At 42.9% G+C, this 15,779-nt stretch overlaps 1 protein-coding gene across 1 annotated transcript in view; it reads right to left on the bottom strand.

Annotated features, from left to right (window-relative positions):
• Nucleotides 1–13,467, bottom strand: part of rbm38 (RNA binding motif protein 38) — a 43,470-nt gene extending 30,003 nt beyond the window's left edge. Inside the window, exons 1-3 of the mRNA XM_034172817.1 lie at nucleotides 13,145–13,467; nucleotides 10,173–10,296; nucleotides 6,386–6,440 (exon numbers count right to left, since the gene is read on the bottom strand). Of these exons, the coding sequence (XP_034028708.1) occupies nucleotides 6,386–6,440; nucleotides 10,173–10,296; nucleotides 13,145–13,360 (395 nt within the window). The 5' untranslated portion in view covers nucleotides 13,361–13,467. The remainder of the gene's footprint in view (nucleotides 1–6,385; nucleotides 6,441–10,172; nucleotides 10,297–13,144) is intronic.
• Nucleotides 13,468–15,779: the final 2,312 nt, after the last annotated feature.

Raw genomic sequence — 15,779 nt, 5'->3', positions numbered from 1 at the left:
CACCAACAACATGATGTCATTTACTATGAGCTGCTAAGGTTACAGAGGCAAAGCTATGATTGACTGACTGATTGATTGATTTTATATGGCAAAATTCAGTGATACAACCCCATTTCCAATGAAGTTGGGACGTTGTTTAAAATGTAAATAAAAACAGAATACAATGATTTGCAAATCGTCTTCAATCTATATTCAATTGAATACACCACAAAGACAAAATATTTAATGTTCAAACTGATAGACTTTATTGTTTTCATGCAAATATTTGCTTATTTTGAAATGGATGCCTGCAACACGTTTCAAAAAAGGTGGGTCAGATGCTGGCTTATAAACTTCGTGCTGGTAGCAATCTGGATGGTCTTTTTCCTCTTTTGTCCAGAGGACACGACGTCCATGATTTCCAAAAACAATTTGAAATGTGGACTCATCAGACCACAGCACACTTTTCCACTCTGCGTCTGTCCATTTCAAATGAGCTCGGGCCCAGAGAAGGTGACGGTGTTTCTGGAAGTTGTTGATGTATCGCTTTCGCTTTGCATGGCAGAGTTTTAACTTGCACTTGTAGATGTGGTGATGAACTGTGTTAACTGACAATGGTTTTCTGAAGTGTTCCTGAGCCGACGTGGTAAGATCCTTTACACAATGATGTCGGTTTTTAATGCAGTGCCACCTGAAGGATCGAAGGTCACGGGCATTCAATGTTGGTTTTCAGCTTTGATTATATTATGGACTGTAGATGATGGAATCCCTAAATTCCTTGCAATTGAACGTTGAGAAACATTGTTCTTAAACTGTTGGACTATTTTTTCATGCGGTTGTTCACAAAGTGGTGATCCTTGCCCCATCTTTGCTTGTGATCGGCTGAGCCTTTTGGGGATGCTCCTTTTATGCCCAATCATGACACTCACAATTAGAGTCCTCAGTTCCCAAACGTTTATTGAGTGTTGTTAGAAGGAAAGTTGATGTAACACAGTGGTAAATAGGGATGGGTATTGATAAGATTTAAATCGATATCAATACCATTATCGATTCTGCTTATCGATCTGATTCCTTATCGATTCCCTTATTGATACCTCTTGTGAATTTTCTGTGTACTAAAAGTAGGCTTTACAGGTTTTCAATCTAAACAACATTTTATTGAGTCTTAAAGTAAATAAATGTGAAATTGGTCACTGGATCCTTAAACTCTGGACATAAATAAACTCTACATGGTGGATCCTTGATCTCTGGACATAAATAGAAATAAACAAAATCTGTAGTTATTGTCAAAAGCTTTTCTTTTCAGGCATTATTGGCATGAATGTCTTTCCATACATCTGAGCTGAACTCTTGCAGCCGACTGTGCTGCACGTCAGGATGTAATTCATAAAGAATGCAGGATGTCTCATTTTGGGAGGAAAAAAAAAGTCGATTGTAGTTTATTGTCTGTATTACAGCATTTGGAAACAGGTGCCATTTTATTTAAAGCGGCAATTCGTTTTGAAGTTATTAATTCCGACCGGACTCTGTCTCGGCAGAGAGCCGTGCAGCGTTTGGAGCTGTGCCAGTGGAATGGAGGACGATTATCATTTCTTGACTGCAACAAAACAAGAGTCCCAGTTAGTGACTTTAATCCACACAAAACTGACTCACAATTAACATATTTTAATGGCTTTGAGAGGGGTTAAGAAGTGAACTTGTCGCTTCTGAAGAGCAGTGAATCAAAGAACTAACGAGCCAGCAGATCGAACCATTGCTTCATTGGTTGTCGCTTCTGAAGAGCAGTGAATCGAAGAACTAACGAGCCAGCAGATCGAACCATTGCTTCATTGGTTCACGCTTCAAACTGGAGTCGCACTGCAGAAACGGTTGATTACAGACCCGTGGCAGGGTCTGTAATCAATGTAGAAGAATGATCATTTTCCTGACAAACACCCTCAAAAAGAACGGCTGCTCTGAAGGACCGATAAGGGAATCGTTAAGCAAAAAGTCTATTGATATCGGTGGATCAAATCATTTCTTAATGATACCCGAAAAGAACCGGTTCTCAATACCCAATCCTCGTGGTAAAAATACCACTAGCTTTTTTTTAAATGTGTTGCAGGCATCCATTTCAAAATGAGCAAATATTGCACAAAAAAAATAAAGTTTATCAGTTTGAACATCTTGTCTTTGTGGTGTATTCAATTGAATATAGGTTGAAGAGGATTTGCAAATCGTATTCTGTTTTTACACATTTTACACAACGTCCCAACTTCATTGGAATTGGGGTTGTACATTGTATACATGTATATTAAAATTCATTAAAGATAACACAAGAAAGTGACAAATACACTTATTTCCATTGTGGTCCTTTGAAACCTGAGATAATGAAAAGAAACAGGAAAAAATAATAACAATAAAAACAATAATAATAAAATAATAATAATAATAATAAACCACGAGGGACACATTCGACCGTGTCCCTCGGGGCACCCTGTGGGGAGTGCTCCGGGAGTACGGGGTCCGGGGTCCTTTGCTAAGGGCTATCCGGTCCCTGTACGACCGCAGCAGGAGCTTGGTTCGCATTGCCGGTAGTAAGTCAAACCTGTTTCCAGTGAACGTTGGCTTCCACCAGGGCTGCCCTTTGTCACCGGTTCTGTTCATTATTTTTATGGACAGAATTTCTAGGCGCAGCCAGGGTGTAGAGGGGGTCTGGTTTGGGAACCACAGAATCTCGTCTCTGCTGTTTGCGGACAATGTGGTTCTGTTGGCTTCGTCAAATCAGGACCTTCAGCGTGCACTGGGGCGGTTTGCAGCCGAGTGTGAGGCGTCCAGGATGAAAATCAGCACCTCCAATCTGAGGCCATGGTTCTCGACCGGAAAAAGGTGCTTTGCCCTCTTCAGGTCGGTGGAGTGTCCTTGTCTCAAGTGGAGGAGTTTAAGTATCTCGGGGTCTTGTTCACGAGTGAGGGACGGATGGAGCGTGAGATCGATAGACGGATCGGTGCAGTGTCTGCAGTGATGCGGTCGTTGTATCGGACCGTCGTGGTGAAGAGAGAGCTGAGTAGGGGGGCAAAGCTCTCGATTTACCGATCGATCTACATTCCGATCCTCACCTATGGTCATGAGATTTGGCTCATGACCAAAAGAACGAGATTGCGGGTACAAGCGGCCGAGGTGAGTTTCCTCCGCAGGGTGGCTGGGCGCTCCCTTAGAGATAGGGTGAGGAGCTCGGTCACTCGGGAGGGGCTCGGAGTTGAGCCACTGCTCCTCCACGTCAAAAGGAGTCAGTTGAGGTGGCTCGGGCATCTTTTTCGGATGCCCCCTGGACGCCTCGGTGGAGAGGTGTTCCGGGCACGTCCCATTGGGAGGAGGCCCCGGGGAAGACCCAGGACACGCTGGAAGGATTACATCTCTCGGCTGGCTGGGAACGCCTGTTGTTCCCCCGGAGGAGCTGAGGGAGGTCTGGGCGGCTATTACTTGAGCTGCTGCCCCGCGACCCGACTCCGATAAAGCGGAAGAAAATGGATGGATGGATGGATGGATGGATAATAATAATATTGACTCAGTGAGTAAGTAAATTGAGGGAAAAAAATGACAAATATTATTAACAAATAAATAAATGTAAAAAAATAAAAGTGACTAGACAACATGACTAGGAGTAAATAAAAGAACTGGATTCAGTAATAAAAACATTTTGGAATAAAAAAAATCTGGTGTTTTCAGATTTATGTGATTCAATAAATATTTTACTCACAAAAGAAAATAAACAGAACTGACTTTTACACAAAATGAATATAATCATATTTGACATGTTGACAATTTTTCATACACGTGAATGTGACGTTCAATGACGTTCAATCAGGCTCTGTTGACCCAGTAAGTTGTCAGAGAACAGAGAACTTTCAGAAGAAGTCGGCATGAGGAGTTTATTCTGGACATTCCATTGTTAACGGACATTTTGTAAATAAAAGAACGTGCGGGCAGAGTCGCATGTCGGGCTGGACCCGACCCGCAGGGGAGGTCGCGACAGGAAAAACACCTCCGTTGGAAACCTTAACGGGCAAGTTGGAACATGCCCAAGCTGTTAAACAATTTCTCAGTTACTCACTTGTTGAAAGCCATCAAAAGCCGCCTGAATTTTACAAATGGTTTTCAACACGGAGGTGTTTTTCCTGTCGCGGTGCACACAGATTCACCGAGTCGTCACGGAAACGACTCTGCGAATTTGCGCGCACGTCTTTCATTACAAAATGTCCTTAAACAGTGGAATGTCCGCATAAAGTCCTCATGCCGGCCTCTTCTGAATCTTCTCTGTTCTCTCACGACGTCCTGGGTGAATTAAGCCTTAAATTAGGATGTTTTCAGGTCGAAACAGGCCAACGATGGCGCCTGGAAGTGCTGCGCGACGTCCTGCTCCGTGGGAAGTCCTTACAGCGACAGAAACACCCCATAATCTCTCATCAGCCGTTAAACTTTTCACCGAAAACCAGCTTAATTTCTCGAATAGTGTCCACTCGGATATTCCTCACAGGTCCAGAAAAAATGTTGATAAAGCAACGCGCGCCGTCCGCAGCGGCTATTCAGACAAAGAGATTCCGACGGGCGGGATGGAGCACTCCTCACTCAAGGCCTGCCCACAGGCGAATGACGTCACCGAGGGTTCAAGCATGTGTGACGTAAAAACATATGAATCAAATCCATTTATTTTTTGAAAAAAATTAAAAGGAACGCTTTTTTCATCACAGACCTCGTATATGTGGCAGAGGTGTAGCAGAGAGCCGTCGTGACACACGAGCCCTTATTTCATAGCACACTCATACAAATGGCCCATAGCACCTGCAGAAATTATTAAACACTGGGTGCATTTCAGTTGTCATTTTTATCATCATGCCATTCACGATTCATGAATGATTTCTGATTAACAATCTAACTTGCTACTGTAAATTAGTGCTTGGACATCCCACAAGTTTGAAGTTGGGCTTGGGGTCTGAGGTTAAGGGAAGTGTTGCTGTTGTTATACTTTGATTTTTGTTGCTTTTCCAATAAAGAAAGGTTGCACACATACAGAAAAATGTGTGGGAAAACCTGTTTATTTCTGTGACATGTTCAGTGGTTCAATCTGTTTCCTGTATTCTGACTTCAATTTCAGTCTTCATTATGACATTACAAACACTTACAGACACAATGTTGAAAACTGAGGTGAAAATGAAAAACTAATTGCATCTTGCCTTTAAGAACATTTTGCAATCTATGAAAAGATAAAAAATGTGTGTATCTGAGATTTAAAATGAACAAATGAGCCATTCCAGCAGTCGGTGATAGACATTAACCTTGAGATAAAATTTAAAAAGCAAAAATGTGTGAATCACTGAAGACCAAAGCATCTGACAGAGGGGTTCAGTGACCCATAAATTGCTTTTTCCCTGTTTAATAATTGTTATTACACAGCAAAATGACAATATACGAATATCATGAGAAAATTTACCTTCTCCAGCATAAAATAAGCCCAATCACAACACTTATGACAAGATATCCCTCTGCACTAAAATGCAGTTTCCTTACTTCTGCATCACTTCTTGGAGGACTTTAAATTTTCAATAAAGAAAAAAAGTGCTTTTATTTTAAAGAAACAAGCACACGTCACAATCTTTTCCCCAAACAGAAAATGTCTGAGTTTGCAACAACTCACATAGTTAACAGCACGTTGTCACAAATACAATAACAGTTCAAAATAAATATATATAAATATAAATAAAATGTGTGTGACTCATGTGGCTGTAATAACTGTGGAAATTAATCATCTCCAGTGGTTCATTCGGAAACAAAGACACAAGAAAACAAGAAAACGGAATGTGAGATCTTATGCCTGTCGCATGGTTTCCATAGTAACCAGCAGCTCAGGAAGTGTACCATGTTGCTGCTGCTGTTCAGCAATCCATGAAAATGTAGAAAACGTGTTGATGCAACAAACTGGTTTGGAGAAAGTGAGAAAAAGGCAGTAATGCAAACAGTGCATATGTATGTGTGAAAGGAATGAAAGAAGGTGAAACAAATGCACACGTGCACATTTTTTTCCACTAAGATTTTCTTCTAAGCAACAGTCTGCTGCACCCGACAGCACTCAGGCTACAGACGGGTCGAACCGTCATCCAATGAACAACTAGACGTGACGGCAGAGTCCGATGACTGAATGATGAAGTTTAACTCCTTTTAGGCCGTGATGATGTAATGGTGAAACGGTTATGAACTTTGTTGTGCATGACACCAAACACCCAGCCGGCACATCATCAGAGTGAGATTTAAAGGGGTCATACTAACCATCGAATTTTTACAGTTACACCTGAGCATTAAACAGAATGTGGAGGATGGGGAGGCAGGTGAAAGAGGTGTATATAGAAGTACTGATTCTTGTCTTTCTTACCCATAATGCCTCTGAGGCCATGTGGAATTGACTTGCTGACCTCCGACAGAGAGATCTGCAGACACAGAGAGGAGAGATGTTCACACAGACAGGCGGGGTGATGTGTTTACCTCACTGTCGTTCTTTGTCTCACATTTAAATGCATGCACGAGGAATGAAGTGTACCCCCAGCCCCCGCCACACGCACAAATAACGATACACTCTGTGACCTCGCTGCTTCCAGAGAAAGGCAGTGTTTTCATTTCCATGTTCGTCCACCGATTCAATCCTCCATTATTCCTCCTGTGTGACATCATCGCCTTTTGTTCAGACATACACAAACACGCACACATCTTCTGTCCTTCCTGCACAGACGTGCTGTTATTTTTTTCCACGGTGACATCCCTACTTGTGCTTCTTATTGCTTCCCGTCACTGTTCTCTGCAGCACATCTTCTCTCACAAACAATTATAAAAAGCACCAGTTCAGAGAGACGTGCACAAAGAACTCAAAGTGAAGTACAGTGAGTATGCACTGGTGAGTAATCCCGAAAAAGCCTAAAAGGTACACTGCACAATAAATTACAGTTTGTACAATTTACAAACAGTGCAGTGCACAAACAGTGCAGTACACAGAAAGTACAGTGTACAGAAGGTACAGTGCACAGAAGGTACAGTGCACAAACAGTACAGTGCACAGAAGGTACAGTGCACAAACAGTACAGTACACAGAAGGTACAGTACACAAACAGTACAGTGCACAGAAGGTACAGTGCACAAACAGTACAGTGCACAAACAGTACAGTGTACAAACAGTACAGTGCACAGAAGGTACAGTGCACAAACAGTACAGTACACAAACAGTACAGTGCACAAACAGTAGAGTGCACAGAAAGGGCAGTGCACAAACAGTACAGTGCACAGAAAATGCAGTGCACAATCAGTACAGTACACAGAAAGTACAATGCACAAACATTACAGTGTCCAGAAAGTGCACTGCACAAATAGTACAGTGCACAGAAGGTACAGTACACAAACAGTACAGTGCACAAACAGTACACTACACAAACAGTACAGTACAAAGAAGTACAGTGCACAGAAGGTATAGTGCACAAACAGTACAGTACACAAACAGTACAGTGCACAGAAGGTACAGTGCACAAACAGTACAGTACATAGAAAGTACAGTGCACAGAAGGTCCAGTGCACAAACAGTACAGTGCACAGAAGGTACAGTGCACAAACAGTACAGTACATAGAAAGTACAGTGCACAGAAGGTCCAGTGCACAAACAGTACAGTACACAACAGTACAGTACCCAACAGTACAGTACAGAAGGGTACAGTACACAAACAGTACAGTGCACAACAGTACAGTACACAAACGTACAGTACAAAGAAAGTACAGTGCACAGAAGGTATAGTGCACAAACAGTACAGTACACAAACAGTACAGTGCACAGAAGGTACAGTGCACAAACAGTACAGTGCACAAACAGTACAGTGCACAAACAGTACAGTACAGTGCACAAACAGTACAGTACACAAACCGTACAGTGCACAGAAGGTACGGTGCACAAACAGTACAGTACACAAACAGTGCAGTACACAGAAAGTACAGTGCATAAACAGTACAGTACACAGAAGTACAGTGCACAAACAGTACAGTGCACAGACAGTGCAGTGCATAAACAGTACAGTACACAGAAAGCACGAGGGCTGTCAATAAGTATAGGTCCTTTATTTTTTTCAAAAACTATATGGATTTCATTCATATGTTTTTACGTCAGACATGCTTGAACCCTCGTGCGCATGCGTGAGTTTTCCATGCCTGTCGGTGATGTCATTCGCCTGTGAGCACCTCCTTGTGGGAGGAGTCGTCCAGCCCCTCGTCGGAATTCCTTTGTCTGAGAAGTTGCTGAGAGACTGGCGCTTTGTTTGATCAAAATTTTTTCTAAACCTGTGAGACACATCGAAGTGGACACGGTTCGAAAATTAAGCTGGTTTCAGTGAAAATTTTAACGGCTGATGAGAGATTTTGAGGTGATACTGTCGCTTTAAGGACTTCCCACGGTGCGAGACGTCACGCAGCGCTCTCAGGCGCCGTCGTCAGCCTGTTTCAAGCTGAAAACCTCCACATTTCAGGCTCTATTGATCCAGGACGTCGTGAGAGAACAGAGAAGTTTCAGAAGAAGTCGGTTTCAGCATTTTATCCTGATATTCCACTGTTAAAGGAGATTTTTTTAATGAAAGACGTGCGGACGGGCCCGCGCGTCGGGACGCAGCCGGCACGGTGCGGCGGCACAGGAAAAACACCTCCGTGTTGATAACCATTTGTAAAATCCAGGCGGCTTTTGATGGCTTTCAGTGGAGTGAGTATATGAGAAATTGTTTAACAGCTGGACATGTTCCAACTTGTCCTTAAGGCTTCCAACGGAGGTGTTTTTCCTGTGGCGGAGCGTCGCGGCGGCTGCGAGCCGACGCTGCAATCCGCCCGCACGTCTTTCATTTAAAAAAATCTCCTTTAACAGTGGAATATCCGGATAAAATGCTGAAACCGACTTCTTCTGAAACTTCTCTGTTCTCTCACGACGTCCTGGATCAATAGAGCCTGAAATGTGGAGGTTTTCAGCTGTGAAACAGGCTGGCGACGGCGCCTGAGAGCGCTGCGCGACGTCTCAACACCGTGGGAAGTCCTTAAAGCGACAGTATCACCTCAAAATCTCTCATCAGCCGTTAAATTTTCACTGAAACCAGCTTAATTTTTCGAACCGTGTCCACTTCGATGTGTCTCACAGGTTTAGAAAAAAATTTTGATCAAACAAAGCGCCAGTCTCTCAGCCAACTTCTCAGACAAAGGAATTCCGACGAGGGGCTGGACGACTCCTCCCACAAGGAGTGCTCACAGGTGAATGACGTCACCTGACAGGCGTGGAAAAACTCACGCATGCGCACGAGGGGTTCAAGCATGTCTGGCGTAAAAACATATGAATGAAATCCATATAGTTTTTGAAAAAAATAAAAAGGACCTATACTTTATTGACAGACCTCGTACAGTGCACAAACAGTACAGTGTCCAGAAAGTGCAGTGCACAAATAGTACAGTGCACAAATAGCATAGTGCATAGAAAGTGCAGTGCACAAATAGTACAGTACACAGAACGTACAGTGCACAAACAGTGCAGTACACATAAAGTACAGTGCACAAACAGTACAATGCACAGAAAATGCAGTGCACAAATAGTACAGTGCACAAATAGCATAGTGCATAGAAAGTGCAGTACAGAAAAAGATCAGGTGAATGTGAGTGTGAATTCAGATCAGTATACAGAAGCGTCTTTCATTTCTGACAACTGTAGATTCCACCATCTAGTGTCCGTAGATGATAATGCAGTATATTTTTGACATCCGTCACAGAACCAGCCAAACAAGTTAAAACAAAAAACAAAAACTACAACTTATCATCCAGAAAATATAGTGTGTGTGGATGTTATTAAGTAATCTTAAGAACACCTACTTTGATTCTGATCACATTTGGTTGGTACATTGGGCCTTTGGACTGGAAGGAGTATTGTGTCTGGGTGCCTTATATGATTTCTTAAAGAATTATTTCATTGAAGTCAAATTGATTGAACATCTGTATTTAGATCTACACTTATTTCCCAAGTTGTCAGAAAAATATGAGGCAACAACACAAATCTGGACAGGAAACAGCTCAGAAAATCGTCCAATTCCTTAAAGTTACACTTTGATGAGAAAATGTTTGACAGAAAATGTGACAATGGGAAGACAAAACGCCAACTGATTTACTTGTCTGAGAGGTGCGAGGTTTTGCTCCGAGGTACGCCAGGTTCACGTTGGCCTTCCTGCCATCGATGATGGGGTTAGGGTCTTTGCACGCGCGCTCTGCCGCCCCCCTGTCCATCATGGTCACCTGTTGGTAATGTTACAGCATGTCACATCATTCTGATAATTCTGACTCTATGCAAATGCTTCAGACTCCAGCGTGGACGGAGTGATTTCAACATGAGTGAAGCATCAGAGCCAAGTGCCGGCTGGAAAAAAAAACCTCCGTTTCCTGACTTTTGCCGGGTGGTTTATCTGGTTGAGAGGACTCTGTGCCGAACTTAGCTTGCAAAGGTACCAAACTTGACCGGCTGTCAGAGCAATTTAAGAAACAGCAGGAATGAAATGTGCCGCTGTCTCAAAGTGCAGAGAACAGCTCCACACACTCAGCTGCTTTGCTCAATGGCGCACGTCTAAACAGGCAGCAGATCATTTAATCTGATTGACGTCAGCCAGTACACGTCTCACTGTGGTTATCTCTGCGTGTCTTTCCAGAAACGTAAGTGTGCCTGTCCGTGTAGAGGGGGGGAGGAGAGGTCAAAGTGGAGATGATGCCTTATCTTCCAGAGCCAGCTGACATCTCACCCCCCCTGCACAAACACACGTCTGGCATTTTAGTTTATCAACCAAAGTGAATCTGTGTGAACTTGTTGCTGCACAACGACTCTCCAATTTTTATTCATTTTGGATAATTAATGACACAATTATGGGAGCTAAGATGGCACTCATTGTTCTATGTTAGCAGCAGATATGCTGCACATGGCTGCTGATTGCCCAAAGTGGCCCTCGGGCCGAGAAAGGCCCCTCAGGAGCACAGCAGGGATCCGTGATAAGCAGGAGATAATAAAATAAAATTAACAAAGATAAAAATTACAATAAACCCATTAGTGGTTACCACTGGGACAATATAGTGATTTTATTCCAATAACAGGGGCGTAGCCATGAGGGTGCCCCAGGGTGCCCCTGAACCAGTACACTGCTACAAGCTCAAGAATGGTATTTCTGCAAATGTCTGACTAAATCTCAAACTCTTGCAGAGTTTTGAGTCCAAATAAGTAAAACAACCTTCACGGGCATCATTTAAGTCATCCCACCTTAAACCGGTGTGATTTATATGGAATGAAGTAAAACATATACATAACAATAAAATATATGACAATTGGTTTAAAAAATAAACAAACAGCAAACACTGGAATTCAAACCGTTTAACTCAGGAAATAAAATAATTTCTTTTGGGTTTCTAAGATGTAAAAGGAAGCTGTTATAATAATTAAAAGAAATATTAAGCATGAGGATGGCACGGTGGATTAGTGGTTAGCACTGTTGCCTCGTGGCAAGAAGGCCATGGGATCACTTCCCACCTGGTCCTTTCTATATGGACTTTGCATGGTCTCCCCCGTGTTCTTGTGGGTTCCCTCTGGATGCTCCGGCTTCCTCCCACTTCCATAGACATGCAGGTGAGGGGAATTGGTGAAAGTTGACTGTAGGTAAGAGTGTGAATGTGTTTGTTTGTCTACATGTGGCCCTGCTGGTGTCATGGTGTCCTGTCCAGGGTGTACCCTGCCTCACACCTTATGACTGCTGGGATAGTTTCCAGAAGCCCCCCCCCCCCCCACCACCACCACTACCACTAACACCTGCCCCCACTGTGAATCCTGAATGAATAAGCAAGAGTAGGAAATGAATGAATGATTGAATGAATATGCAGTGCTGTGCAAAAGTATTAACCATCATTGCAAATGTTAAAGTTAAAAAAAAAGCAATAAAATAATACAGATTTCAGACTTTTCTATTTTATTTCTGATCTTTTTAAAAAGATGATTCATCAGGTTTCCAGCTGATAACATACAATTTTTGCATTAATACAGTATAAAACAAGAGCAATCAGAGATTTTTGATGTCCACCAATCTGGATCCGGATCACCTCCAAAATTCATTGGAGTCTTCCTTGGCCTAATATGTATCCATGGTGAAAAGCTGGTGAGAATCAAAGTAGTTTTGATGTAATCGTCCAAAGCCTATATAAGAAGAAACTTGATCCAGAATACGGATCCAGATCCAGAGCACCTACAAAATTTAACAGATTCTTCCATGGCCTCATTGGGTGGTGTTGAACACCTTAATATAACATCAATAATAATATGCTAATAAAATGCTGCCTGTTGAATACTGAGTTTATAAACTTAGAACTCTGTGAGATACATTTAATATCACACTTGTAAATGCCCTAGATTTTGTCATATGCTAAATGGACTTGGATAGGTATGCACTCTAAGAAATAAAATGTAGAATTTAATTGATAACGTTAAGGTAACTTTTCCCACATAATTTTGTCAGTTAAGTGCAGAACAACATTGGGATTTAAGTAATAATGTTTCATTGGATTTAATTAATTTCAACTACAATATTGTTTTCCACTTAATTGTGAAACAAGAGCCAGAGAACGATGTTATCGTAAAAAGTTTGCTTGTTTGCTTATTTAAACTGACAGCAGACTACAGTATATTATGCAGCTGTCTTTCCCTTTATGCGCGAGTGACCATTTCAATTTTTTTATAAAATTGTATGCCAAAATTGTTGGAGGCTTTGGATGCAAATATGTATAGAACTTATTACAAAAAAAAAAAATCTTTTTCCAAGTAATTACTCTTTTTATTGTGTACTGAAGTTACCTCATGGGGTTATTCATTTTAATTGTTATTTTAATTGTTTTTAATCAATGTATTGCTGCCCATAATAATTTTGAACATTCATGAGGACCACATTGGAAATGATAGAGTCATAACATCAATATAATTTGTGCAAGTTCCGCCATCTGAACCCCCCCCCCCCCCCCCCCCCCCCCCGCACACACACAAAAATTCTGGCTCCGTCCCTGACAATAAGGGAAAACTAACGCTATTCTTATTCTTATTTAGAAAAAGTCTTGGACTCACAAAGCCGTATCCTCTGGATTTTCCTGTCTGCTTGTCGGTAATCACCACCGCCTCGTCGATGTCCCCGAAAGTCTGGAAATAGTTCCGAAGTGATGCGTGGTCGGTGTGATACGGCAAACCCCCGACAAAAATCTTCCGGTAGGTCGTTCCTCTGTCCGCCGTGGAGTGCATGATCGGAACCCCGGACAGCTGGGTCCAAAACAGCGCCGAACTCATTCGGCGGACAGACACAAATACTTAAAAAAAAAAAAGAAGTGGGAGGAAAAGAGCGAAAAACGGCAGAACTTTACTCACATCAGAGGCTGTGATCCATCCAAAAACATGAAACAGTCTTTATCACTCCCCACCCGAGCCAATCGAGGAACCGTGCGTCTTTTCCGTCAGCGATCCTCCTCCTCCTCCTCCTCTTCCTCCTCCTCCTCCTCGGATAAATGAGGAGGGTTGTGTCAGGAAGGGCATCCGGCATAAAACAAGCCAACCCAACTATGCAGACTAAGAATCGAATTCCCATACCAGATCGGTCGCGGCCCGGGTTAACAACGTCCGCCACTGGTGCTGTTGCCCAACAGGGTGCCAGTGGAAATTGGGCTACTGCTGGGCGAAGATGACGAAGAAGAGGAGGAAAACGTTGCCACAAACAGCGGGAGAAGAAGAAAACTAGAAGGGTGGAAATGAGAGTGGGGACTTTGAATGTTGGTAGTATGACTAGTAAAGGGAGAGAGCTGGCTGATATGATGGAGAGGAGAAAGGCAGACATATTGTGTGTACAATCAATCAATCAATCAATCAATTTTTTTTATATAGCCAAATCACAACAAACAGTTGCCCCAAGGCGCTTTATATTGTAAGGCAAGGCCATACAATAATTATGTAAAACCTCAACGGTCAAAACGACCCCCTGTGAGCAAGCACTTGGCTACAGTGGGAAGGAAAAACTCCCTTTTAACAGGAAGAAACCTCCAGCAGAACCAGGCTCAGGGAGGGGCAGTCTTCTGCTGGGGACTGGTTGGGCTGAGGGAGAGAGAACCAGGAAAAAGACATGCTGTGGAGGGGAGCAGAGATCGATCACTAATGATTAATGCAGAGTGGTGCATACAGAGCAAAAAGAGAAAGAAACAGTGCATCATGGGAACCCCCCAGCAGTCTACATCTATAGCAGCATAACTAAGGGATGGTTCAGGGTCAGGGTACAAGAGACCAAGTGGAAGGGAAGTAAGAGCAGGAGCATCAGCGGTGGGTACAAGTTGTTGTATCATGGTGAGGACAGGAAGAGAAATGGTGTTGGGGTCATTTTAAAGGAAGAGTATGTTAAAAGTGTGTTGGAGGTTAAGTGAGTGTCTGACAGGGTGATGAGTGTGAAGTTGGAAATTGAAGGGGTGATGATGAATATCATCAGTGCATATGCCCCACAGGTAGGTTGTGAGATAAAGGAGAAAGAAGATTTCTGGAGTGTGTTAGATGAGGTGGTGGAGAGTGTGACTAAGCATGAACGAGTGGTGATAGGAGCGGACTTCAATGGGCATGTTGGGGAAGGGAACAGAGGTGATGAAGTAATGGGTAGATAAGGTATCAAGGATAGGAATGGTAGTTGATTTTGCAAAAAGGATGGAAATGGCTGTGGTGAATACCTACTTTAAGAAAAGGGAGGAGCACAGGGTAACATATAAGAGTGGAGGAAGGTGCACACAGGTGAATACATTCTTTATAGAGGTGCAAGCTAAAAGAATCAGACAAACTGTAAGTGGTGGCAGGAGAGAGTGTCACTAGACAGCATAGGATGGTTGTTTGTAGGATGACTTTAGAGGTAAAGAAGAAGAGAGTGAGAGCTCAGATGGTGGAAGCTGAAGGAGGAAGACTGTTGTGTGAAATTTAGCGAGCAGGTGAGAGAAGCACTAGTTGGAGGGGAAGCAATTTTGGACAACTGGAAAAGTACTGCAGATGCGGTGAGGGAGACAGCGCGGACAGTACTGGGTATGACATCTGGACAGTGGAAGGAAGACAAGGAGACTTGGTGGTGGAATGAAGAGGTCCAGGAAAGCATAAGGAGAAAGAGGTTGGCTAAAAAGTTTTGGGATATTCAGAGAGATGAAGAAAGTAGACAGGAGTACAAGGAGATGCGGCGTAAGGCGAAAAGAGAAGTGGCAAAAGCAAAGGAAAAGGCATATTGCGAGCTGTACAATAAGTTGAATAGTAAGGAAGGAGAAAAGGACTTATACCGATTGGCCAGCCAAAGGAACAGAGCTGGAAAGGATGTGCAGCAGGTTAGGGTGGTAAAAGATGCACATGGTAATGTGCTGACAAGTGAGGAGTGTGTGCTGAGAAGGTGGAGGGAATATTTTGAAGAGCTGATGAATAAAGAAAATGAGCGAGAGAAAAGGCTGGATGATGTGGTGAGAGTAAATCAGGAAGTACAAGAGATTAGCAAGGAAGAAGTGAGGGCTGCTATGAAGAGGATGTAGAGTGGAAAGGCAGTTGGTCCAAATGACATTCCAGTGGAGGCATGGAAATATCTAGGAGAGATGGCAGTAGAGTTTCTAACCAGATTGTTTAATAAAATCTTGGAAAGTGAGAGGATGCCTGAGGAGTGGAGACGAAGTGTGCTGGTTCCTATTTTCAAGAACAAGGGTGATGTGCA

The sequence above is a fragment of the Thalassophryne amazonica genome, chromosome 6 (genome assembly GCF_902500255.1).
Source record: "Thalassophryne amazonica chromosome 6, fThaAma1.1, whole genome shotgun sequence".
Classification (NCBI taxonomy): Eukaryota; Metazoa; Chordata; class Actinopteri; order Batrachoidiformes; family Batrachoididae; genus Thalassophryne; species Thalassophryne amazonica.
The sequence above is the reverse complement of the archived record's forward strand: the minus strand, read 5'-3'. Positions and strand labels throughout refer to the sequence as shown.